This window comes from Xyrauchen texanus, chromosome 17 (assembly GCF_025860055.1).
Source record: "Xyrauchen texanus isolate HMW12.3.18 chromosome 17, RBS_HiC_50CHRs, whole genome shotgun sequence".
Classification (NCBI taxonomy): Eukaryota; Metazoa; Chordata; class Actinopteri; order Cypriniformes; family Catostomidae; genus Xyrauchen; species Xyrauchen texanus.
The window spans coordinates 28,056,034-28,081,189 of record NC_068292.1 but is presented as its reverse complement, the minus strand read 5'-3'; the positions used below and the strand labels follow the sequence as shown (position 1 = coordinate 28,081,189).

Sequence of the window (25,156 nt, the reverse complement as noted above, 5' to 3'; positions counted from 1 at the left end):
CATCTTGGCAAAGGCATGATCTTTATACGGAACATTCGGAAAACGCGTAAATGGACGCAATTCGCATTCGCTGCGTGAACGACCAATAAAATTACTCCCGTGGTTTTATTTATTGAGAATAACATTTCATGTGTGAATGTCATTTTCATAAAATGGGGATGTGGAATCACCCACTCTCTTTGTCTTTATTCGTCTCCCTGTGTTTGAATTTTGGTAATTTGAACTTTTCCTCCGTCCCACTTTGTTCATCGCGCCAAGGGACAAATAGGAAAATGTACCCTGTTGGTTGAAGAGAGTGGGTTGATCAAAGATCATTCTGGCGGGTTTATTCCTCCACTCTGTCATCCCCTCTCTCTTTCTTCTCCTCTGGTCGGAGCACACAGCCTCCATCATCTTCATCTAAGCCGGACTTAGACAAGATCTCTCAAGACTTTTCCACAGAATTATCACCTGAATATTCGGAATGGGGTAGGCTATGTGGCTTTAAATCGATACAGCAATTTGACAATAATGATTACGTATCAGTAAATTCTATTTTGCAGACTTATATTTTTGGTTTCAAAATTTAAATTCACTAATAAAATGTTTATTTTTATTTTTTTTTTTACTTTTGAAATATGAATGTTGACTAAAAGGTGATATGCTGCGAGAGAGAAGAAAAAAAAAACACTACATTTTCGTTAAGTTTGATACAGCAGCTCATATAGAGGAAAATGAAGGACATACCGTGTGCCGAATATTCATATGGCATCCTCTCTGTGGATTGGCCATTAGCCTGCTACAGCCGAACCAAATGCTCAATGGCATGCTTTGTTAATTTGCATGCCAAGATTATATGGAACAATATTCATTTAAAATGTTGTTATAATATGATGTAATATTTGTTCGTTGATGAAGGACATCTTATCATATTCCCGATTTTTTTTTTGTCAGAATTAATTTTAGAATGTGTTTGAAAGCTTGTCAGTGTTGGACAGTGCTTACTCTTCACAGACTGAGCATTCTGTCAAAGAGAAGCCACCTGTTTCTGACATAAAGTGTCATGTATTGTAAAGCTTGCTCTTATAATGAAATATAGAGTGCAAGGAAGATATGTTAAGCTTATATTGCAAGTGCCTAAAACTTTTGCTCAATACTGTATATATTTGTCTTTATATTTTGGTTTTGCTGTCTTAAACATGTAGAGTAATTTTGTCCATAGCAAAGTTACTGGACAAAAATGATCAATTGCACAAGGAGGTTTGTTAACTGAAGATATTTAACTGACACATAACTGAGTGTTGGAAAGTTCTGTTAAAGTTCTGCAACTAAATCAAGTGGTTTAAGTCCTTCAGGTTTTTCCCCTATTAATGCCAAACTATAACTAACATGATATAAAAATGGCTCTGAGTAGTTGGCTTGTGATGTTGTCCGGGTTAGGACTGGATCCAGTATTTTAATTTTCTGAAGTGTTAGTTGTCAATGTTAATTGTCCGTTAATGGCAGTCTGCTGTTTGAAATGCCCAGTTTCTTTCATATAATTCTTTCATTTACTCACCCTCATGGTATGACTTTCTTTCTTCTGCTGAACACAAACGCAGATTTTAAGAAGAATATTTCAGCTCTGTAGGTTCACACAATGCAAGTGTATGATTACTAATATTTTAAACCACTTTTTTTTATTAAACCACTGGAGTCTTATGGACCCAGTTTACACCTAGGTATTAAGATGCATCTTGGGTAATCCGATCACATGTGATCAGGTGAGACATCGCTGTTTACACTTGGTCGCTAAATGCATCTCCAGTGATCACTTGTGTTTGGATTTCAAGGGGAGGGCCTTAGTTTCTTGACGACATCAATCAAGATGTCTGCATGATATTAAACTGCATAAAAAAGCATAAAAGACAAAAAAAGCTTGAATAAACCTGGTGCGCTCTTTCTCCCAGGTGCAGCTGAAATATAGTCTAATTAAAAACGCAGCAAATCTCTGTTATTTTAGTATCTGTATTAAATAAGCTTCAGATGTTGGTGCTTCCCATTTGTGTCGCTGCATGTTGATATCTGACAAGATCTATGAAGTTCTTTCACTTGTGTATATATCTGCTTTTTAAATTCAGGTTAAATGGTTAAATGCATTTTTTCTGCCCTTTCTCTCCCAATTTGGAATGCCCAATTCCCAGTGTACTCTTAAGTCCTCGCCTCAATCCGGGTGGCATGAATCTCAGCTGCCTCCATCTGAGACCGCGCATCTTATCACATGGCTCGTTGAGCGTGCGACCGACCACACAACTCACCACGCGCCCCACCGAGAGCAAGAACCACATTATAGCGATCACGAGGTGGTTACCCAGTGTGACTCTACCCTCCCTAGCAACCGGGCCAATTTGGTTGCTTAGGAGACCTGGCTGGAGTCACTTAGCACACCCTTGAATAAGAACTAGCAAATTCCAGGTGTGGTAGCCAAGGTCTTTACCACTAAGCTACCCAGGCCCCTGGTTAAATTAATGTTTGACCACATTCGTATGTCTTAATACCAGGTGTAAACGGGGTCATGTACTGGCTGCCCTTTTGTGCTTTTTGGAGCTTCAAATGTCTGGTCACAATTCACTTGCATTGTTAGGACCTACAGAGCAAAAATATTCTACTAAAAATCTTAGTTTGCCTTTAGCAGCTGTCTCTGTGTGAAGATTCAGTAATTGAAAACCCCACATTGATTAACCACTCTGAATTTTGAGGGGGCTTATTGATGGTAGTTATAGCCCTGCGTTTGACCAAATATAAAGACTACAACTTATACAGCTTGAAAAAAAGTAATACAGTGAATTTAAACAGGTCAATATTATTATAAAGGTTTTATTTAATGCTGGTACAGTTTATTCAGTAAAGCTCAGTCCACCATTCAGATCCATTTTCTTCGGTTTCAGAGCTCAGAGAGAATGACTGCATGCCTGAAAAGTCAGTCTACTCCACAAATGAGCACGATCTACCACAGCCTACTTGGCTAATAAAACCTCAGACATCTGCAACCTGGGAACTACTGAATTTCTCTCTCTCTCTCTCTCTCTCTCTCTCTCTCTCTCTCTCTTTCCATGAGTTCTGGTTGATCTGTGTTTCCTGGGGTTGAATTTGTTGCCCATGGTAATGGACAAAGTCACACTGAGGATGTGTCTGAAAGCTAAGGCAGCTGCCTTGATGCCTCAATGTCAGTCAGTAACTTCACAGGCATACTAAATTGCTTACAAATTCACAACGTAAGGATTCTGGTTTCAGATAGCCTTTCAGAAGGCACCATAATGTCATGTCTAATGATCAAAAAGTACTTCTAGTGAACTTTAGATCCAAGCAAACATTTAGAAACTGCAATGCTTATTTCTTGCTAGAAATTGAGTCATGAAAAGAAAAAAAAAAGCTGGATATTTATAAACAAATTTCTGCGTTCACTCCTCTGCTGTCACTCTTTGCTCCATCAGATTCCAGGTTTATTCTTTCAGCCAACCACACCACACCACATACACAGGATTTTGGAATATCTTAGGCAGCAAAGGCTGGATCTATGCTGCCTTCAAAAACTGACCAGATGAAGGTATCTCAGTAAACAGGATTTGATGCAAATATTTGATTCAGACATGCCTTGATACATTCTTATCTTCATATTCATGTCATCTTTTTGCACTACTGTGTACTGGTCGGCGCTGCACTGTCTCTCACTGTGCCCATTGTCCTGTTAATTTTAATTAATTTATTGTACTGTCCCGTACTTTTTGCACACGTTTACACGTGCACTTTATATAGGTATGCTATTTAATCTGTGTAGTCTCATGTGGTTCTGTGTTTGTCCTATGTTGTTTTATGTAGCACCATTGTCCTGGAGGAACATTGTCTCGTTTCACTGTGTACTGTACTAAATGTATATTGTTGAACGACAATAAAAACCACTTGACTTGACTTGACTTGACATATACAACCTCCAAAGTTGTATTTTCTGATGCAGCCAGAGTCATGCAAGGTTAAGAAGGGAGTTTAATGGTTGGTGTGGCATTGAGAGAGTAATTGTAGTGTCCATGCAAGCTGACAGACCAATATATGGAAAAACAGAGACATTTAAAAAAAAAAAAGACAGCAAAAGGAAAATGCTAAACAGAGCTTCATTCCACTGATGGAGAGAGAAAGAGTGGGAAAGCTGTGTCTGCTCTCTTGTATGAGACTACAAGAAAATGTCTGTCCATAAAGATCCACTATGGGTGTGATATGGGAAATAAAAAAACAAATCTGCAGCACAGAATTGTGGATACAAGGGACATTCACAGCTTCACACATATATCAGCTTGTGAAGCCACAGTGACTGCAGATCAACAAATTTTAATAAGAGTTAACGATTTCTGTCAAAAAAACCTTGACAAAAGCCATTGGCAATGTAACAACGTTGAGCAGAGTTGAAAGCAAATGAGAAGCACTTACTACCATAAAGAGTGCAAACATTGATCCATCACCTGATACTGATACTGGTGGCAGTCAAGAGGGAATAACTACTAGCAATCAACATCGATTTAATAATGTGTGTGTGTGTGTGTGTGTGTATGCCTTCATGCAGTCTGCATAGTCAATGGTGTGATGTCAGTAAATTGGCGCCTCCCTCCTCATCTCCCTTTCTATTCAGACTGTCGTGACCTAAATTATGAAGGCATGGACTCTCTCCTCAGCTGTTTGTAAAGTTGAAGTAATTCAGTATTCCAGACAGCAGGCGTCCACGGAGATGCCTGCCTAAGCACTCCTGTGGTTGCTGGGCCCTGTCTTCCATGTTTCCATTTTTGGCAGCTTTCTGAAAACTGCCAAAAATATTGAGCTTTTCTCCTTAACAAAAAGACGTAGATTATAGTCTAAAAGCACTTTTAGAGGATGTATCTGAATGTGCACACACCCCCTCTTCTCCATGGCAGTAGTCTTTAACAACCATAATTCACCAAAGTGGCATTCAACTGATCACAAAGTATGGTCAGGACATTACTGATATAAAAAACAGCACCATCACTATTTGGAAAAAGTAATTTTTTATCAAATCTAGACAGGCTTAATCCTTGAGTAATCATGATAAATTGCTAATTTGGTACTAGAAAATCACTTGCCATTACATCAAACACAGTTGAAAGCTATTTGGTTCAGTAAATGAAGCTTAACATTGTCTTTGTGTTTGTTTTTGAGTTGCAACAGTATGCAATTGACTGGCATGTTTTAAGGTCAATATTAGGTCAAAATGTTTTCTCTAGAAACTCATCAGTCAATCATTGTTTTGAGGAATGAAAGCTATACAATGCTTGAAATTGCACACTACAGTCTTCAAAGACAATTGCACACTACAGTCTTCAAAGACAAAGGACAACTGGCTCTAACAAGGACAGAAAGAGATGTGGAAGGCCAGATGTACAACTAAACAAGAGAATAAGTCCATCAGAGTCTCTAGTTTGAGAAATAGATGCCTCACATGTCCTCAGCTGTCAGCTTCATTGAATTCTACCCGCTCAACACCAGTTTCATGTACAACAGTAAAGACAAGACTCAGAGGTGCAGGACTTATGGGAAGAATTGCAAAGAAAAAATACACTTTTGAAACAGAAAAACAAAAAGAATATGTTAGAGTGGGCAAAGAAACACAGACATTGGACAACAGATAATTGGAAAAGAGTGTTATGGATCTTAAACCTTTGAGCTTTTGAGGGATCAGCTAGACTGTAAGGTGGGTGAGAAGTTGCCCGACAAGACAGCCACATCTATGGCAAGTGCTACAGGAAGTGTGGGGTGAAATGTCACCTGAGTATCTGGACAAACTGACAGCTAGAATGCCAAGGATCTGCAAAGCTGTCATTGCTGCATGTGGATGATTTTTTTTTTTTTGTGAGAACTCTTTGAAGTAGTTTAAGTAGTAGGTTTTTTTTCAAATTGTAATAGTAATTTTTCACATTATTAATGACCTGACTATACATTGTGATCAGTGGAATGCCACTTTGGTGAATAAAAGTACCATTTTCTTTCCATAAGAGCAAAATCTGTTCATTATTCCAAACTTTTGGCAAGCAGTGTACATCTGTATGAGCATTCGCGTGGACACATTTCCAAGAATGTGTAAAGCAATTTTTTTATTAGTCTACAAAAAGAATCAAATCTACACAATTACTCTTAAGTGCCCATTCACTCATGTGCCATCTGTACCCGAAAGCCCTTCACACATCTGCCCAAAGTAAGGTATGCCTATCATCATGCTTTTGCCTGTGATATGCCCATTGTCACACTTTTAAATCTTTGCAGCAGTGTCATTATGACTTACAATAACAGTGTATTCAGTGCATATTATGGACACGTATAGCATGTTAGCATATTAGCACTATGAGTTCAAAAGGTAAACAATACAAATTACACATTATATACTGTATATATAAATTACTTTGAATCATCATCAAATAGTAAAAATAGCTTCTTTTAATGATCTTGTGTGAATTACTAATAAAATGAGGCATGAAGTCAAACAGATTTTAAAGTCATATTAGTTGATATTTTATATGCAATCTTGTGCGTCCTCATATTTAAATGTACGTCTAAACCCATTCATCCGTAATTTCTGAATTTGGTATCCCAATCTTCCTGTCCGCATACCCAAAGCAGTAGTAAACAGATACATTTTTCAGCAGACCAAAACGCCTGTTCTATTGCATATCCATGTCTCTCTGTTGATTAAAACTAACATTGCATCTGTAAATTTCCATTCCATCAGCCTGAGCTCTATTAGATAACATTACACATGGTATTTTTCCAAAAATGGAGTCTTTAATTTCACATCTGGTTCATTGAAAAAGATTAAATGTGTACAGAGAACAGTAACAATTAGCTACTTAAATGGCGGCTTATTTTAGATAGACATCTTCGTAAACATCCTGTCATTAAAGTCATTTCACCTCAATGATATGTTATCATGTTAAATTGATGTAATCAGCTCATTACCTTCCACATCATTTAAATTGTGATTGCAGTCCAATGTGGAAATCTAACAAAATTTCTTGTGGTAAACGTACTGCTGAAACTTACTCTATTTTGTTGGGTTTGTTAAATGTCTCAGGGATATTTAAATTTTTTCAAAGTTACTGCAAATGCCTGTGCACCAATGTTATGTCTAGTTTGCTGTTTCTGGCTCTTTTTTCAAGGTATGATTATGCAAATTCATTCAGTTTTTACAAAGAGTATTTCAGTGGATCTAGCAGGTGGCCCTTTATTTTTTTCCCCCAGCCAGTTACTTAGAAACCATCTACCCATTAAAAACATTCCCTTTCTGTCTTGCTTAACACAGCCTATATTGTGCTCTCTGGTTTAAGGGCTGCATAAAGATGACATTAGTGGACATGGATGTGCTGGTAAAGACATGCTCATATCTCGAAAAGGAAAGCTAGTCTGTTTGGTCAATCGTCAGTATTCTGAGCACATACAAGAGCTCCCAAAGACTCCAAAGTTCTGAATCATGCCAGCTGGGCATAGCACAGGGTTGCCAAATCCTCTGCTCAGCAAGCTCTCAACTAACCTCTGTAATAAAAAAAAAAGGCTCGTAAAAATGTAAAGCCACAATAAATTTGCCTTCAAGTCTAAAGTTTGCAGAGTGTCCTTGTGTAAAGAATAAACAAACCCTCTAAAAAGATGTATAGTGGGTTTGCTTTGAAAATGTTTAATGTGCTATTTGACATCTTTGTGTTATGTTAAGAATTGCCGGAAAGCCGTTCTGTTCCTGCTTTTAAACAATGATTTTGCTTTTCCTTATTTTAACAGATTACAAAAGGCATAATGCTATTGCCATAACTATTAAAATTAGAACTACATTTAGAATTTAGTTTAAAAGGGTCTTATGTCAAACTTCCAATGTGCATGATAATTCAAGCAATCTGGCAACAGCAAAGGCACAAATAACTTTTTAATTTTTTAGCTTTCTCACACAAGGCAGTATGCCATTTCCCCCATGAATTTCCATGAGCTTGCACTTGAACAAAATGTAGTTAAATTACATGAATTACTGTATAACAAAGAAATATGTTAATTTTTATCCATAGACAATGTCTATTCTAGTGTCTCACTGAAGTAAATTCTTTTTTTTACTCCCATGTAAAATTACATTACACTTTTTACAGAACCCATTCAACTTTGCAATGACTGTTTCTTTTTACTATCCCACTCCTGTCTTAGACCAGCGATGTGCCTGCATCTACTGCTGTGTGCCATCTGTCTCTTTGTCCTGTCATCTTCAGCCGTCCACTGTTCTGCGGCAGGTCTGTCTCACCTCTACCATACATTAATGATAAATAACACTTAAGGTCAAATGCACCTCTTAAAGCTCAAATGAAACATTCACACTAGATTCCATTTTAAATGGCCTTGTATGTTGCACTGAATGGTAGGTCAGAATGAATAGCAATCATTTCAGCCACTGAGTGTCAGAAAAAATAGGTTATATCTCTTCAATTGCTTTCCAGCAATGCAAAGCCAGTAATGTAAATGCACACTAGAATTTCTTTAAAAGCTTTGCAAATTGGAAAACTCACAGTGAACTCAAGCTTTAAGCATTCAGCTAATAAGTATCTCATTTGTTTATTCATTTTCCTTCAGATGAGACTACACTACAAGTGACCATTCCTGATAGCTCCCCTGTGTCAGCCATTTTGGGAGGCTCCCTGACTCTGCCCTGCCTGGTGACTCTGTCCCGGCCTCTCTCTCTGGGACGGCATGCGGTACTTACCCACCCACGAGTCAAATGGAGCTTTCTTTCATCTAACCAAGAGACAGAGATCCTCGTGGCCCGTGGGGAGCGGGTAAAGGTGAGCGAGCTGTATAAAGGCAGGGTGTCACTTTTGAACTATGCTGCCTCTTCAGTTGATCTCACCCTCAGACTGGATGACCTGATACACAACGATACAGGCTTCTACCGCTGCGAGGTCCAGCATGGCTTGGAGGATGCTCATGACCAAGCCCAGGTCAAAGTAAAAGGTTAGGGTTATTTTATTTTAAAGCCACTGTCTGTGACAACTTTAGATTTTAACTTGTTGTCAAGAAAATAAAAGACTTTAGTCAGGTGAGATGCCATATTACATTTTTAGCGATTGAAAATGAGGCTGAGAGGGATAGACGTTCATTGGGTATTGTTGTAAAGTAAATGTTCTAGATAATCACTGCATTCGAATATGCATACTCACTCCTGTAGTACGCCAAAAACTATGCTGAATTCTCAGTATTCATAAACTGTAAGCAAGAAATACCTGGAAGACCTACTATTCAGGCTAGTTTCTGAAGGGAATATCGATTGGACACTTTACTATCCCATAATGCCCCAGGAGCTTTAAAAAACAGTGGAAAATCGCAAGTTGGGTGGCTCTTCTCAATTGTGTGTGCTATATATACACCAAGAAGTTGTTCCATGTGCTTAAATGGTGTTTGTTTAAGAAAAACAAGAATACATTATTTTTGCGGTTGTTTTTACGTCATATATTCAGATAATGGGACAATGCTCACGTTCCTGATTGAAGCATGTCCAGAAACTATTTGTACTACTCACCTGCATACTTTAAGAACATAGTGTTTTACTAGCAAAAAAGTGCATCCCACATCAAAAAACAGTACATACTCTGACATTATGTGATTTCAGATGCAGCTTATGTCTATATTCTAACCCATGTTTTCCAGAGATTTTTGTCCCCTTGAATTTATTTGCCATAGTGTATTTTTAATTTCATTAACTGAATGATTAACACCAAAGTACATTGAATAGACTGTACGAATATCCCTCATAGCCTTGGTTTTATTAACCAAAAATGTTATTTGGTTTAATTATCCTGACAAAGGCATATTAATATGGCTTTGAAGCTGAAGCCTAAGTCAGGGGTTCCCAAACTTTTAGGTCAGCTGAACCTGATATTTACAGATCTGAATGCTGAGATTTCAAGTAATGTTAACCTTTCAAAAAATTATCATATTAAATTGCAATATGTTACAATATAGTAACTTATCCTGAACACAAACATAAAAAGCAAGATTAATTATTTCATGATTCATTCAACATGTAGACTTGGGGTTATTTTAATAATGTTTATATAAATAAATTCTATACAAGAAATTTGTAAATAACACTTACTAAAAGTTCCAAAATATTGATATGCAGTATGAGAGCACTGATATGCTGCTTGTTCTTAGGTGTCATCTTCCTCTATCGCCAATCCTCCAGTCGCTATGCCTTCACTTTTGATGAGGCCAAGGATGCGTGTAAGGACATCGGTGCTCAGATGGCTTCTCCAGAGCAGCTGTTGGCCGCATATCACAGTGGCTATGAGCAGTGTGATGCTGGCTGGCTTTCAGATCGCTCTGTGAGGTGAGTGGACTGACACATCAAATAACCAGTGAAGCCAGCCTGTGAAGCATAATACTTGCATAAGATTTTGATCAATGAAATGAAACAGATGAAGTCATAATGAAATAATACAGATATGCCTAGTTGGTTTCAACTAATGGCAAACACAAAAACATAGTATCTTGATTATTCATTTCAATGTAATGCCTTCTCAGATACCCAATCCAAATTCCTCGTGAAGGCTGTTTTGGAGACATGGATGGATTACCAGGGGTTAGAAACTATGGCGTGATGGATACTGATGAGCTCTATGATGTGTATTGTTATGTGGAAAACATCCATGGTAAACCACTTATTTAGTCTCAATATCGCTGATATTATAACAACACATTTGCAACCAGTCAAATGATATGCTTATGCATTGTATGATCCACATTTCTAACCTGTGGTTTTGGTCAGTATCTAATTTTCTTTTAGTACATTTTGATACTGACAACATTATTTTGTTCATCCTTTGATGGTTGGGATTTCATAACCCATTTTATAAGGTCCTATCTGGTATTTTGGTCGAAAATTAAATAAATTCGCTCATACACCAAGTCAGTGAAGGACACTTTATGCTCTTGTGTGACTGTTTTTCAAAATGATGGGTCTAATATTTAATATTCATATTTTATATTGGTCTAAGTCAAAACATTTTATCTGTGTCTCTCAAAATGGGTCTGGGGGCAGATAGAATATAATACTAAGGCCATGGTTTTTGTGAAAAATGTAGGTCTTTCAAAAGCTCTTAATTGATTCTTTGAAAAAAAAAATATTTCAGGGGAGGTTTTCCATGGGCCGACATCACAGCGCTTCAGCCTTTCAGAAGCTCAAGTGTACTGTGAGCAGCAGGGAGCTCAGCTAGCCACCACAGGCCAGCTATATGCTGCCTGGAATGATGGTCTGAACCATTGCAGTCCAGGATGGCTAGCTGATGGAAGTGTTCGCTACCCCATAGTGACCCCTCGTGAGCGTTGCGGAGGCTCTGAACCTGGTGTCAAGACAGTCTATCGTTTCAGCAATCAGACAGGTTTCCCTGAGCCACACACTCTTCATGATGCCTACTGCTTCAGAGGTATTTAAAGATGTATTTTCAACCTAAAATAATTTTATAATTAATGTAGTCTACTATAGAATAATTGCTTGAAAGTTTTTGATTGTCCAGCCAAATGTGGATTATTAAATGTGGTCTCAATCAATTTTCTCTGAACGTATGCATAGTTAGGCCAAACCCATCAGATCATAGTCTAAGAGACCCGTTTTCAGTTATAACAAAATTTTGACACTGCATGAGATGGGAGTATAGAGTTTTACTTTTGTGTTGTCATGAGGTTCCAATTCAGCTTATTGTGTTTTGACAAACTGCATCAGTAACACTTGGATAAATGTGTCTCTGCAGCTAACAGCAACTCTCAGACAGTCCCTCCTATAGATCATATGGCAACAGAGCCAGAAGACATCGACCAGCATATTGTGACTTTAGTTGACCCCCAGGAGGAGTACAGTGTGGATCAGGTCACTCAGAAGTCAGAAAATGAGGCTCAGGGTGCTGTTGAGTCCATTTATAGCAAACAGACTACTTTAAAACTAGGAGAACGCAATCAGACCCCAAACCCTCAGGATGATGTCACTGCTAGCACCAATAGCAATCTCACCATCCCAACTAGCACAGACAGAGAACTTGAATCCACTCAGGTCACCAGGCAAAAAGAGATGAGCCATCCCATTAATGCTGAATTTGTTCCAGAGATTTATATGGAGCCAAATCACAACCATTCCATGTCAAAGGGAGAATCAAATGTATTGCAAGCTTCAACAAGTGATTATGTGACAGACAGCAATCATGGGTATTACCAACACATGCCAGAGACAAACTTTGAGCCAGAAGAGCCTACTGACAACATCCCACCCTCAAAGGCTCAGCCTGAAGCAAAAGAGGAACCATCTTCTGAATTAGAAGAGATGGATGGGTCCAAACATTTCCAGCCCATGCCTAACACCAACCTGGAGGATGACAATGAAGATAATAAGCATAGTGAGATCTCCATGACCACTGAGGTAACTACATTGGAATATGATCCAAGCAATGAGACAACAACTCAGGAACCTACTGTCCAACCAGGTCCCTCAACATATCTTCCTGAGGGTGAGAGTATTGCAGAGAATATTACAGAAACTCCAGAGCCAGATGAAGACCTGGGTCTAGATCACACGACTCAGTCCACCTTAGTTAGCCCATCCAGCACTGCATATTTAGAGGGTTCAGGTGAAGATTTGAACCTTTTGTTTACAGAAGTGACAGAACGTCTGATCACCGCAGATAAATCGGAGACATATGGAGCATCTACATCTGAGACAACCACAGAAACCTTCTCATTAACAGATCTGAACAAGACTAGTCTGAGTAAGTAGCTTGGGTGTGGTTTCTAATAACAGTCAATATGAGTACAGGTACATTAAGAGTAAGTTGCCATAATACATTTGTTAAAGGGATAGTTCACCCAAAAAAACATTAAAATGTATTGCATTACAAGTTATACACTATAGTAAGTGTTTTTAAAGTCGTAAAGCAGCATTGTGTGAAGAACAGAGCAAAAAGTGTTAATGAACTGATAATCTGTTGTTTTACTCGTGATTTGTGTGAAAGGAAATGAAATGTTGAAATGAAGTGCTTATTTTAACCAGGAAAGTGCCATGATACATACAATGAGCCATGTCAACATAATTTGGCAAAAATGTAGGTATAGTAACATGTTTATGAAACCAGGTAGTCCAGACTTGAATTACTTTCTTTCTTCTGTGGAACACAAAAGGAAGTTCACAGGGATATTCATGAAATGTTCTAGTTTTTTGTTCTTCATAAGAAAGTCATGGGGGTTTAGATTAACATGAGCATGAGTGAATTTTTACAGAATTTTAGTTTTAGAGTGAAATTCACCCTTAAATGTATGGGCTTTTTGCCAAAAATTATTACATACCTCAGGTGCAGAGGTGGGTAGTAACATGCTACATTTACTCCGTAACATTTACTTGAGTAAAATGTACTTTTATGAGTATGTTTTATGGTGGGTACTTTTCACAATTACTCAAGAAAATTTCTGATGGAAATTTTGTACTTTTACTTCATTACAATGGGTAGCGTTCCTTGCGTTACATTACTGGTTTTAATTTAATAAGTGTTAATAAATGTGTAATTTATTGAGATATTTTAATGGGACTCTTACAACAGCTGAACTTCACAGCTGCACACAGTCACTCGAGTCGCGTTCAACACTACAGCAATTTATATTCGAATGTAAAAATGTTTGTACTTTGTTTACGCTCCCTAATTAATTCAATTAGGAATATGGAATGCTGCTCACATTTTCACATGCCTATTCGTTTTGGAAAACGAATTAATGCCTGAAATTCTTTCTTTATTTATTTATTTTTATTTATTTTATCCCCTTTTCTACTAATTTGGAATGTTCATTCCCACTACATTGTAGGTCTTCGTGGTGGCGTGGTTAGCTACTCACCTCAATCCGGGTGGCGGACGACAAGTCAAGTCAAGTCTCAGTTGCCTCCTCTTCTGAGACCGTCAACCCGCACATCTTATCACATGGCTTGTTGAGCGTGTTGCCATGGAGACATAGCACATGTGGAGGCTTCACGCCATCCATGCTCAACTCACCACGTGTCTCACCAAGACCACATTATAGTGACCACGAGGTGGTTATCCCATGTGACTTCTCCCTTCCTAGCAACCGGGCCAATTTGGTTGCTTAGGAGACCTGGCTGGAGTCACTCAGCACACCCTGGATTCGAACTCGTGACTCCAGGGGTAGTAGTCAACGTCAATACTCGCTGAGCTACCCTGGCCCCAATGGCTGAATAAATAAGGCATGTGCAATGTTGTGCACAATTTTTCCAACATAATGACACTTATTTGGAGTCTGTAGCTCAACTGTTTTGAAAGTGATTGAGGTTTGACAGCACAAATATCCGTCGAATATCCAACCTGAAACTGTCTTTACCTCGGTGCGTTTGACAGATTCTGGCGGCTTTGTCTTATGGACAACAATTTACCCTTAGTGTACAGAATGAATTATCTAAATTCTTTGAACTAAATTCACGCAAGATACAAAAAGCTGTGATGTCTAAAGGCATGAATAAAGAATGATCTTGTTTCTGTGTATAAATAAACATTATAAATAATTTGGGACTGCGTGACATTTTTCCACCATAATAATTACTAGAAAAAGGTTTCCAAGTGTCCTTAAAGTGATAGTTCATTATATCATATAATATCTTAATTTCCCCGTCCTCATGTTCTTCCAACCCCATGAAAGTTTCTGTATTCTGTGGAAACCAAAAGATGTTAGACAGAATGGACTGACAGTCTCAGTCACCATTCCCTTTCAAACTATGGAGGCGGAAAAAACATGCAGTGAAATTAAATGATGATTAAGGCTAGCATTCTGCTAGCATTTACATCTCCTTAAAGGAATAATTAAAATTGAAAATTCTCGCATCATTTACTCACCTTCATGCCATCCCAGATGTTTATTTGTATTTTCTTCTTCTGCTGAACACAAAGATTTTTAGAAGAATATCTCAGCTCTGTTGGTTTATAGAATGCAAGTGAATGGGAACCAAAACTTTGAAGCTCAGAAAGCACATAAAGGCAGCATTAAAGGAATTCAAATGACACTGGCTCAGTCTGTCTTCAGAAGGGATATAAACATGGGTGAGAAACAGATCACTAGTTAAATCCTTTTTTACTAATAAATCTCCACTTTCTCATTCTTGATTCAATTCTTTGTGCATATCACCATCTACTGGGCAGGAAGGAGAATTATTAGTAAAAAAAAAGAACTTTATATATTATTAAGTTATAGATATTTATCTGTTTCTCACCCAGAATAATCATATTGCTTCTGAAAATCACTGGAGTGGTTTATGGAGCTTCAAAGTTATAGTCATCATTCACTTGCAATTTGAGGAACAGTAGAGTGGAAATATTTTTCTAAAAATCTTAATTTGTGTGTTTTTGAAAGAAAGTCATGCACATCTGGGATGGCATGAGAGTGAGAAAATGAGAGCATTTTAATATTTTGGTGAAGTTTCCTTTTAATATGATGCATGGATGAAAAATTGCATATGGTTTGGAACAACATGGTGGTGAATGATGACAATTTCCATTTTTAACAAGAATATAATAATAATAATAATAATAATAATAACAATAATAATGATTATTATTAATAATCATTCTGTAGTGCATGTTAAATGCGTATTGGAATATAGTACATCAATTACGTCATATATGAAAATAACTATTTACTCAATACTTGAGTATTCTTTTTATTGGATACTTTCTAACTCTTACTCGATTCATTTTTAACATTATTACTTTTAATTCTATTTGAGTAATTCTTTTTTTAAAAGTAATTGTACTTTCACTTTAGTAAAGTTTTTGGCTACTCTACCCACCCCTGCTCAGGTCTTTAGCAATTCGGCACTTATTTATTTTACAAATGGATCTACAAAATACCCAGATAGTCTAAAATAGTCAAAGCATTTTAAGACAACTAGAAAATAATAGAACAGAATATATTTGGTTATATTTAGTGTTTTATTTTTTCATATATCAAAGAGATGACGCAACAAATGATAGAATGGTATTCATGTCTTCCACAATTCCATTTTATGAGATTCAACTGACTGTCGAACGCATATTGAGCCGCACTTAACACATAAGCTGCAAATAAGTTACACATATGTATTTTCTCAGGCACTTCTTAATAGTAGGGATGTCCTGATACCATTTTTTTTTTAGGAGTACGAGTACCGATACTTTCTTTTTGGTGCTCACTGATACTGAGTCTGATACCCATTTCTTTTTTTAATTCTATACGATTCCAACAATTTATTTAAATTTTATCATCAAAATGATGCTTACATTTAAAACTTGAATCAAATGAAAGTATAACAATTTATTTTCAACATGATATTTCTATTATTTTTATCAAATGCAGTGATTTTATACAGACATGACTTTTCGTCTTTAAAAACGGGACGATCGGGGCCTGGGTAAAAACGCTGACTACCACCCCTGGAATCACAAATTCGAATCCAGCCAGGTCTCCTAAGCAACCAAATTGGCCTGGTTGATAGGGAGAGTAGAGTCACATGAGGTAACCTCCTCGTGGTTGCTATAATGTGGTTCTCGCTCTCATTGGGGCGAGTGGTGAGTTGTGGAGAATGACATGGAGAATAGCGTGAAGCCTCCACACACGCTATATCTCTGCGGTAACACGCTCAACAAGCCACGTGATAAGATGTGCGGATTGACAGTCTCAGATGCAGAGGCAACTGAGATTCGTCCTCCACAACCCGGATTGAGGCGAGTCACAACGTCACCACATGGGGTGAGGGAAAAAAAACGGGATGGTCCCTTATTTTAGCTTTGGAATAGATGATGGACTATCAATAAGCAGTAAGGATTAAAAGTGTTTCAGTGTTTTTAGATGAAAGCTTTGACCTAGTAATTTCTGTTGATTTAATGTTAATTAATATTCGTAATGTTGCTATTGTTTGCACTTAAAATTAACTTGATGTCTCAGTGTATCGCCATGCACTGTCATTGCTGTAAGATTTAATGTTTATTTCATTCATGTAATGAAAAATGCACTTTTTTAAAATGTCAAAAGGAGCTCTGTTTATGAGGCTCTTTTTGATAGTAATAAAGAATGGAATACACTTTCTTCCTATTTGTACTTTGATGTTAAAATGTTTATCCTACTCAAATGCATGTAAATAAAACAGTCTGAAAATAATCCAAAAGTAATCAGATTAGATTACCCCAAAAATGTAATCGATACTGATTGCATTTTTTTGTCATATAATTTGTAATCAGTACCAGATTACAATTCACAAGTTTTCCGCCCAGCACTGTCTATACAGTCGTGGTCTATTTCTGTCATACATTTTTTCCCTTAATTAAATTGAGCTTTTAGTTTGGCAGAGCTTTTATTTTAAGTGTTTCTGTTTTGTTAAGACCAAGGAGTTCTGACGTTATGATAGTCCTTCCCACTCTATTGGAGCATTTTTACGAGCACGAGTACAAGTAAATGAGTGCTTTATCGGACCCGATTCCTGTACCAGTATCGGTATAGGGATATCCCTACTTTATAGACATACAATATACTGAATTTCAGTAGTACACCCAAATGGCAGTATCAATCTCAGACTGTTCATATATTGTACTTGCTATAGTTTACTTCCATGTTGCTTCTTTGTCAAACAGCAATGTCAAAAGTCAATCACTGAAACAATAGTGCAACCTTGAGAAACAGATAACATGTATATGTACTGTACAGTATGTGTACGAGCATATGGGATAGGTCTGGGTGCTATGGACCAAAAATTATTTATCTGTATTTTTAGGCTGAATGGCAATACATGATATATATCTCATCATATATATAAATGCTCAGTTATAAGTAAAAGCCACATGTGAGATGGTAACTGAAGCTTGCAACATGCTTTGTTTTGGGGCAGAAGACTTTTCAGGCTGCAAAGGCTTCGCAGCCAGGTTTGCAGCAGCAGCAGCATGAATTTTAACACACTCTTCGTACTGCAGTTTATGTTTGCTCCCTATAAAATCCCACAATGTACTGTAAAAATCAGGGAGCATCATTGCTCACTATGTTCCCTTACCGGAAATGTCCTTGTGTCTTCTGAAGTCTCTCACATCGTTAGATGATGGGCACAAGTGTAAAACTATGAAGTCCAAGCATTATTTTCTCGTAAAAACAGATGTTGTTTGTAATATTTTGTAAGTTGTTAAAAGATGGTTTAAAATACACTCCTTTATATTTTTATTTCTTTATGCCATTTATCTGTTATAATTTTTCACAGACTGTGATGACACGTTTTCGCATTATTTATCAGCATAAATATCTCAATTATTATTTAAAAAATGTATAAAAAAAATATATATAATTTTTTTTTTTATATTGGGTGTAAATTTAAAATATTATGCTTTGTGTATATACTCACCCTTTTTTTGGTTAGACGATTCAAGATTGTAAGAGAAAGAGAATACTAAAGAAATTGGGGTATAACTAAAAAATGGATGAGGTAAGGGGTGGAATGAGGTCCAGGGTCTTTAAAGATCTGAGGTATGCATTTAATGGTTAAAGAGTTTAATCCCCCTAAAAATGGTGTACCTTTTGATTTATCCCTCAATTAAAATTGTTGTGTTTTATTTGTTCGCTGGCAGGTTTTAAATCCAGATTTGAAGTTTCTAGTGTTATATATCAGAACACTTCTGAAGACCATCATATTGGAGAGATCTTGGCTGAGACTGTTCCTGTATCTGCAGTTGATTATGTCAGTGATCACTTGACTACGAGCATAGCACTTGACAGTGTGAAAGAAACTGAATCATCTGAAGGCTCCGGTGATCATGATGTCCTGCCTGTAACACTGTTGACCACCCCTATGCCTCACCTGTTGGGCACCCCATCCGCACATCAGCCTGTACAGGTAGAAATAATTTCTCCACGGGAGACTGAAAGATTCTTCCCTGAAAGCAGCACCCATTCTGGCCTGGGCATTGCAGAGGAATATCTGGAGAAGGTTAAGCAGGAAGGGCTTGGAAAAGAACCTAATCACGTTTATACCACATCCACAGAGCTTAATAATTCCACTGTAACTTTTAGCTTGGTTGGTAGTTATGAGGATGAGTCCTCAGGAGGAGAGCTGTCAAGTAACTGGTCTTCGGTTACTAAGCATCCATACTCAAATATGGCCACCATTACACCCTCCAGCCCTACAGATATACAAGACAATGATCATGAGAAAACGCAAGCAAGCACTGTGGATCCCCCTACAGTTCTGGAGGTCACATTGCTGCCTGATGTGACCAAAACACCCAGCTGGCACACTTTGTCTTCTCCTACAAAACCAGGGCAGTTCCGGGCTGATGTAGAATTCAGTGGAGAGGCTTCATTTACTACAGATAACATCAAAACCTTTGGTGAATCTGATTCTACTAATGCCCCCACCACTAAGCAACCAGACCAAGCTCAAAAGACATCCACCACATCAGCTGGCAATGAAAACAATGAAGATTATGACCATATAACTATAAAAGAAGACACTGAAAATATGGAAGATGATTTTGAAGCAAAAACCCCATCTGAGCCTGCCACTCTTAATCACAGGCCAACACAGAGAGTGTTGGTAAGAACAGGCAACAATTTAGGTAAACTAATCTTTGTATGTGAATCAACAATATTATGGTCATAATTTTCTTGTTCCAAATCCAAGAACTTTCTTTGTTATGTGGAACACAAAAGGAGATGCTTTTAATGAATATCACAGCCCTTCTTTTCAATACAATTTCAGTGGATATTCTGACTTTTAAGCTTAAAAAGGGATATAAATGATAATTAAACAGTCTATGCGATGCGTACGTCATTTTCCGAATCTTCTGAAGGCATGTAATAAATGTTGGTGTGAAACAACCTGAAATTTAAGGCACACTGAGTAAACATTTTGTGATCAGTTGTGTTTTTATGAGTGCATTAGAAAAGCTTGTTCTGGCACGTGTGTTCATGCAAGAACTTGCATTGTGTTTAACACTAGTGCTACAGTTTTCACATGAACATGTGAACTACTGTGAATAAACATCTCATGTGTACCTGCAATATTCATTAAAACGTCTGCTTTTGTGTTCCACATAAGAAAGGCTGAATTATTCCTTTAACTTTCAGACTGCAAGTCCTCCATTTTGTTTAAACCTTGACTGGAGACCAAGAAGGCTTGCTTTATGCTGACTGCATTCTTGTTTTCTCAAACTACATTATTATTCAATCCTGAATACTTTCAGATTGTTATTTTAGGCAGTTTTTGCGGCTTTTATGCATAATCTCAGAAAAACTCTTCTACGTGGCTATAAATTTATGATCGCAAAATGATTTATTGTTTTTTTAATTTACTTAACATACCATACTTAAAGTAACATACCATATGTTCCCAGAGGGGAGCACTGTCTCATCCCACACACGCCATCCAACACATCTCTTTAAACAATTGGAAACTTGGTAACTGACATGCACTAGTCTGTAGAAACTGATTAGCACGTTTTTCAAGAACTACATTGCAGGCAGATAAAGATGGAAATAAAATGTATCTGAAGTGTGTGCAACCCCATCATATGAAATAATTTCAGTCATGCATGCAGTAGGAGTTGGTTTAGTGGGGACATAAAGACAAGAAACTGATAACAGAAAAAACAGAGCCCCAGTTTTTAGTGCTAGCATGTTCTTTGAACTTTACAAGGCTTTGTCCTGCATAGTAGCACCATCGTGTGGTTAGTATGATCTTGAAGGATAAAAAAAATATTTAGCCTAACAGCACTGAAGGGGATTGAATTTAAATTAGTGTGGTTGACCTTTTAGATGCATGTATGGAAAACCCTTGTGAAAATGGAGGCACCTGTGTGGACAGTGGAAATGGTCCTAAGTGTCTCTGTCTAGCAACCTATGGAGGAGACTTTTGCCAGACAGGTGAGTTACCTGTACACCTCATTATACTTGTTTAGTAATGATCAAACTAACTGCAATGTCTTCATGACAGACTGCAAGACTGAAAAAATCTTTAAGACTACATTCTGAAAAATCCAAAATCCCAAAATGCTGTTTAAGCTTTCCTCTCTTTTCATGGTTCTTGTTTCTCCCTACAAAGATCTGGAGTACTGCGAACCAGGCTGGCAAAAGTTCCAAGGCTTCTGTTACAAATATTTCACTAAACGGCAGAAATGGGAGGTGGCAGAGCAGCACTGTCGCATGTATGGTGGGCATTTGGTCTCTGTTATGTCACCTGAGGAACAGGAGTTCATCAATGGTATGTTTAAACAGCTGTTCTCAGAAGTGGCTCTTTCCTGCTGATCCGATCAGTTTGACTTATCGTATGATGTTAAAGATTTCAACTTGGAAAGAACACAGAATAGTTTTCACCAGGTGCCATTATCAGGTTAAGTGATAAGTTGGTGATTGCAGAATTGGAAACATTTTAGGAATGTACTATTGTATAAATACAGCATTGTATATATACAGTAAGTGGTGAAAAACATACCTTTTACTGTTAATTGGAAATTATGCCAGTTGTTCACAGCTTGACTGATTGATTTATATGTCTTTAAAGTGGTTGAGTCCAGTACACACAAAAGATGAGTCAAAAAGAGGTGTGTCAAACTGCTTCAGCATGTTTTGCCTTCAGTACATAAAGGAACTCAGTAAATGACAAGGTTTGTTTACATAATATTGAGAGTTCCTGCATTCTGTTCTGCAACTCTGTAGAATCACCAAATTGTTGGAGTACTTTGAACACATCCCATCTTTGATTCATGTGAGTGATTGAGGATCAAGTGTATAAGGGCCTGTGTGTGTCTGTTGAATAAGCTGCATCCGGGTGTTAAGCTGGAATTAAAATGTATGTTTTGTCTTGTGTCAGTGTATGCTGGTTATTTGGGATCTCTGTGCTTTTCTTTTTCCATAGATAAATACAGGGAATATCAATGGACAGGTCTCAATGACAAGACCATTGAGGGAGATTTCCATTGGTCAGATGGAAGCCCACTGGTGAGCCCAATGTCAATGGTTCTGTTTGTGACGGTTCTCTTTCATTATTCTCGGTTGAAGAAATGTGACAAGGAATATGTTCATTTCACACTTGTCAGAGCCTTCTAAATAAAAATCAGGGACTTGTAAAACATCTAAAATATTATAATCAAATATTTGCAATTTACACGATGCTTGCAAATGTTTTTTTAATTCAACAGCTTTTTTATGGCCATCAAATGTGAAAAATCCTTTTGTAACAATGTTGTAGTTGGGGTTAACTGGAGCCTGCCAAACCCTGACTCCTTGTGCATGCAGTACTCAAATGCATACTTTTAGTGCATAATATAAAGTATACAAATTAGAATGCAGCCACTGACTGTTCAGCATCTCTGAGAATGAATCTGTCAAGTGTACAGATTTCATATTGTAGATCATTTTGTGTTTATCTCTCTCTGACAGCCATCTAATCTACCTTTTCTCTGTTTACACCTCATTCTCTTTCTGATTGTTCCTGCTTTCTCTGTCTCTTTCTCAATCAGCTATATGAGAACTGGTATCGTGGACAACCAGACAGCTACTTCCTGTCAGGGGAGGATTGTGTTGTCATGGTGTGGTATGATGATGGCCGTTGGAGTGATATCCCTTGTAACTACCAGCTCTCCTATACCTGCAAGAAGGGCATTGGTGAGTGCATCCCCTTCTGCAGGGGCAATGCAGTCCAATGGAGGGACAAGTTTCATCATCTATTGGTTTGTCTTTAGCAGCTTTCTGTGGCCATCCCCCTATTGTACTCCATGCTAAGATGTTTGGACGGCAGCAACTGAAGTACAGGGCAAATTCACAGGTTCGCTACTACTGTGAGTCAGGCTTCATCCAGAGACAGAACCCTGTCATCACATGTCAGATCAACGGACAGTGGGAGGAGCCTCAAATCACCTGTACACCAGGTGAGAACATGAATGATGTCTTGGAGGGTACCTTTCTGAGCAGCTCCCTGTACTATATTTCCCTCCCCACCTCACTTACTAGAAGCCAAACATGGTGGGGTGGTGTACAGGACATGTCAAATTAGTTAAGCAGGTAATATCGCAAAATAAACTGAACATTTAAATTGCAATGTAAAACATTTCCCACTTTTCAAAATGCAGTGTACATCAACATATACAGTATATATCACCTAGATAGTACAAAAGGGATTCGTTTTTATTGGATGCATACATGACACATATAGTGGGAAATTATGAAAAGTTGCTGGGTTATTTTTTTAGTCCCAGTAAATCACTGATGTAATACAACATAATTATTAGAAAAGTCAGTATTTGAATATTATAATACACATGTGCCTAAGATCATTGAATCCAAATAGCTTATTGATCTATCTTTGTTTCATGTATTTTACTCACTTTGGGACCAGCGCACTCAAACAGAGAACTGGTAACATGGCCCACTGGTCAGAACAAGGAAATAGTCATAGAAGATACAACAACAGAAAAAACAACACCTGAATATCTGGATATAAAATGGAACTTTTAAAACACTTTTTTTTTCTTTGTTTTTCTTTTCATTCCCTCCTTATCATGTCAGCCTTTCATTTATCCTCCTTAGAGACTTTAATTTGTCAACCCCACCATATTCTTTATATAACAGCAATGTTATTATAGGAAATCTGTCCCACCTTAACTAAGTTCTTTTCTTCTTCATTTCCCTTTGTGTACACCATGACACTGAGTTACATGCTTTGTAACTCTAAGATAAAAGCACAATTAACTGTCACCCTGTTTTATAAGCATACTTGATGGAAAAGATTATAAATGTTGGACCAATCACGTTTCATTACATCCTTTTTTATCATTCCTTTTTTTCTTTTTGTAAATTATAAGATAAACCTATGAAATAAATGCTCTCTAACCTCAGCTGGTCTGAATCATGTTTTACATTATTCCCCTGTAGTGCCTAAACATACCAGTCATTCACCATGTCTTGTGTTACTTAGAATTGTTTGCCTATCAAGACTCAACGTAAGTTCAGGAATTTTGTAGACTAAAGGTAGACCAACATTTATTTTATTTTTTATGTGGACACAGTTTTCTGTAATACACAATAATATTTGTATACTTTCTGTTGGTATTAGAATATTGGAATTAAATGTCCAAAAAAAAAAAAAAGGCATTGTAAGCCCTGCCTTTCAAGTCATGTAAGACACAAACCTATCCCTTTTGTTTGTTGATGTATGTCAAAATGTTGGGCCAGTGAAGCTTTATGAAATAGGGTAGATTCTTTATACAATGCACAAATGTTTCTGAGTTCTAAGCCCAAATCTAGATTGAATATTTTTTTAAGAGAAGATGGTGCTCTGTTTTTCATGTTTATTTCACACTCTTGGGGAATGGCCATTTTAGACAGACTATTACTAAACATTACAGGGATGCATCACTAACAAAATCACATTTTAGTTTTTGATGGCCTGAAACCAGGGTGTATTTCATCACTATAGAATCATCAAATGAATTACATTCCAAGCAATCACAACAAAAAATGGAGGTCACATTGCTGCCTGATGTGACCAAAACACCCAGCTGGCACACTGTGTCTTCTCCTACAAAACCAGGGGAGTTCCGGGCTGATGTAGAATTCAGTAGAGAGGCTCCATTTACTACAGATAACATCAAAACCTTGGTGAATCTTAATGCCCCCACCACCGAGCAACCAGACCAAGCTCAAAAGACATCCACCACATCAGCTGTCTTGCAGTCATATGAAATTACACTAAATTTGGGAGATTTGTTTGGCTGAATCAAAAATGAAAATATTTAAATATATGTGTACTCTTGGTTATAAAGAATTAGATTAACACTAGAATTAGATAATCTGTGGTTAACACTCGAACTAGCATCACTATGTAATGTCATACATTTGTGAAGTGGATTCATGGGAATTGTTTTTACTTGATTGCTTTTTGTCATAGTTTAGAGACACTGCATTTGTATGTAATTTACAAGTGATACAAATAACTGTAAAACAGAAACTGAATATGTTTAAATACACATTAGGTATTGTCATTAGTAATTATATTTACAATTTTGTTCTTTGACAGTGCCAAAATAAAAATAAAAAATCGAATTATGAGGTACCAGTATATGGTGTCACA

At 37.3% G+C, this 25,156-nt stretch overlaps 1 protein-coding gene across 3 annotated transcripts; it reads left to right on the top strand.

Annotated features, from left to right (window-relative positions):
- The first annotated feature begins 311 nt into the window (after positions 1 to 311).
- Positions 312 to 25,156, top strand: LOC127658007 (brevican core protein-like). Of its 3 annotated transcripts, none has more exons than XM_052147069.1 (14): positions 312 to 468; positions 8,197 to 8,279; positions 8,617 to 8,994; positions 10,195 to 10,369; positions 10,564 to 10,691; positions 11,172 to 11,465; positions 11,790 to 12,794; positions 18,660 to 19,418; positions 20,845 to 20,952; positions 21,131 to 21,289; positions 21,944 to 22,026; positions 22,548 to 22,692; positions 22,770 to 22,955; positions 23,423 to 25,156. In XM_052147069.1, the coding sequence occupies exons 1-14, from the start codon at positions 464 to 466 to the stop codon at positions 23,539 to 23,541; spliced, it is 3,627 nt and encodes a 1,208-aa protein (XP_052003029.1). In that variant the 5' UTR covers positions 312 to 463; the 3' UTR covers positions 23,542 to 25,156. The 3 variants fall into 3 exon arrangements, with proteins under 3 accessions (XP_052003029.1, XP_052003027.1, XP_052003028.1); XM_052147067.1 differs by having other exon boundaries at positions 18,660 to 19,646; positions 23,423 to 25,155; XM_052147068.1 differs by having other exon boundaries at positions 18,660 to 19,646; positions 22,773 to 22,955; positions 23,423 to 25,154.

Excerpts from the sequence above, each read along its gene's own strand:
- LOC127658007 (XM_052147067.1), top strand. Across the intron at positions 19,647-20,844 it reads AAGAACAGGCAACAATTTAG|ATGCATGTATGGAAAACCCT; the intron begins GTAAACTAATCT and ends TTGACCTTTTAG. Across the intron at positions 20,953-21,130 it reads AGGAGACTTTTGCCAGACAG|ATCTGGAGTACTGCGAACCA; the intron begins GTGAGTTACCTG and ends CTCCCTACAAAG.